This window comes from Cibotium barometz, chromosome 3 (assembly GCF_041138505.1).
Source record: "Cibotium barometz isolate CiBa-2024 chromosome 3, ASM4113850v1, whole genome shotgun sequence".
Classification (NCBI taxonomy): Eukaryota; Viridiplantae; Streptophyta; class Polypodiopsida; order Cyatheales; family Cibotiaceae; genus Cibotium; species Cibotium barometz.
Window position 1 is genome coordinate 46,691,768 of NC_141048.1, and position 2,255 is coordinate 46,694,022.

Genomic DNA, 2,255 nt, shown 5'->3' on the forward strand with positions numbered 1-2,255 from the left:
GGAACACAACCTTCCAAGATTAAAAGAGTTTTCTTAAGGCGCAAGTAAATAGAATTAAATTAAATATTGAAACTCACATATAGATATGTTTGGAAGTTGCAATTAATAGGCAAGACTAGACTGTCCTGATTGGATTGTCAAAGCCTTGTAAAGTCTATCTGCTTAAGCCCACTTGGATGTTGCCTTATTGTTGCAATAGGACCTCTACCTATGGGCTTTGTGAACCACTTAACATTAAAAGAAGACCTCAAACGTTTGGAATCCAAAATTTAAAGATGTTTGTGATGATGCCACAAAATGCCTCCTCTCTTCGTGAAGTGCATCTTTTAAAGAGATTAGGATTATAGTCGTACATGATGTCCTTGCATCCACTGAGCCTCGTTTGTGTCTTGGGTTTTGGGTGTCTGAGAGTCATTATATGTCTGAGCCATGTGTCTATATGTAACCATGTATACAAGAGAGAGAGGTAAGAGAAATATGTGTCTATATGTAACCATGCATACGAGAGAGAGATAGAGAGGTAAGAGAAGTATGTGTGTATACACATGATGAAAACTTATGTATACATGTGTGTGTGTGTGTGTGTGTGTGTGTGTGTGTGTGAGAGAGAGAGAGAGAGAGAGAGAGAGAGAGAGTGCGTGCCATATCCCTACCCATTGCAAGAACGACAAAGAGATCTATCCCACTACGAGTGTGTGTGTGTGTGTGTGTCTATCTCAAGAGCCATATCCCCACCCATTGCAAGAACACCAAAGAGATCTATCCCACTACTAATGAACACATCATCATCATCATCATCATTATCCTAGTCATTCGCACGTTCAAATTCGATTTTTATTGTCCTAATCTTGGACAAGGACACGTTCATCTTGATTAGTTCGTGGCATCTTTTGCACTCAGCATCTTGCTCGTCTTCAACTCCCACCTCCTCCTCCATGAGCTCTTCAACTTCCTTATCTTGAAAAATACTCTTTGAACAAAGATCAACTTATATGAAATACTACCATTTCTTGTCACATTCAGGTCCAGTTGAAACACAACCTAGTAAGAAGAACATGCGGAGTGTTAATTATGCATGCATAACGAAGTTGAAGTGAGGTTTTTTGAGATGTGTGACATAGGAATGAATCACGTGTGTGTGTGGGGCTTAAGTAAGTAATTTATATGAGGCTTGATGATGAGGGCAAAAATGAAATTGAATGTCCTCTTCACGAGGCACCTCTATCTATCGTGGTAAGTGCTACAGTCTCGCGTAGTCGGACGAGGCTTTATTTATATGTGATAGAGATATATATATATATATATATATAAAGGCTCCACAGTAAGCGAACCATTTCACAGAACCCTTTTGAAAGAATGGCGGCGGCAAGGAACAAGAGCATGCAGTCAACAACAGAGCTATCATGGTCGAAGGCGGCAGTGATAGCATGCACGCTGCTGCTGCTTTACATGGCGTCCGTTTGCTCAGCTGCACAAGGTATGTTGGAACTTGGTGGTTAGTTCATGGGGCCGAGGACTCATGTACCTAATTAATGCTGGCTTGTACTGTTGCGTTACTTATGGGTGCATCTTGATGATGATGATGATGATGATGATGATGAGCAACTTGCATGCTTGCGCAGGAGAAACATGGAACAACCTCTGCAGCTGTCCCGGCAAGGCCGGGTCGTGTGACCGGTCGGACATCTCTGCCGTCATGACGCCCAACGGGCAGGACCCCAACTCCTCCATTTTGTCCGTCACCAACCACTGTGGATTGTGCACGGCCACCAGCATCGTCCTGGATTGCCAGTACCTGGACGGCGGCGGCGGCGGCCAGCCCGTCATCTGCCAACTCAACGCTGACCAGCCCTTGCCTCCCCACCGCACCTTCACCCTCCCCATCGACGTCCCCCCGACTCCCATGCCCGTCCTCCAAGTCAACTTCCAGTGTGCTGCTGCTGCCGCCGCCTAATTAACCTTAACACACCTGGTCGCGATTAATTAAATTTTTGGACGTGATCTGTTTGGAGCAGCTCCTCTATGATGAGAGGCTCGCAGTGTAGCTCGAAGTCCCAATATTTTGGCTAGTCTTTCTTTTTATGTTTCAACTTGTGGGGGCGTTTCCTAATTTTGTTTATGTATCGAGTTGGTTCTACTGATTAGATCCGTGAAGTGCATCTTTTAAAGAGATTAGGATTATAGTCGTACATAATGTCCTTGTATCCAATGAGATTCGTTTGTGTCTTGGGTTTTGGGTGTGTGTCTGAGCCATG

The 2,255-nt window shown here is 44.3% G+C and overlaps 1 protein-coding gene across 1 annotated transcript; it reads left to right on the top strand.

The window, feature by feature from the left end:
- The first annotated feature begins 1,346 nt into the window (after positions 1-1,346).
- LOC147640148 (uncharacterized) lies at positions 1,347-1,988 on the top strand. Its single transcript, XM_086823216.1, has 2 exons — positions 1,347-1,477; positions 1,623-1,988. The coding sequence occupies exons 1-2, from the start codon at positions 1,357-1,359 to the stop codon at positions 1,952-1,954; spliced, it is 453 nt and encodes a 150-aa protein (XP_086679342.1). The 5' UTR covers positions 1,347-1,356; the 3' UTR covers positions 1,955-1,988.
- The last annotated feature ends 267 nt before the right edge of the window (positions 1,989-2,255 follow it).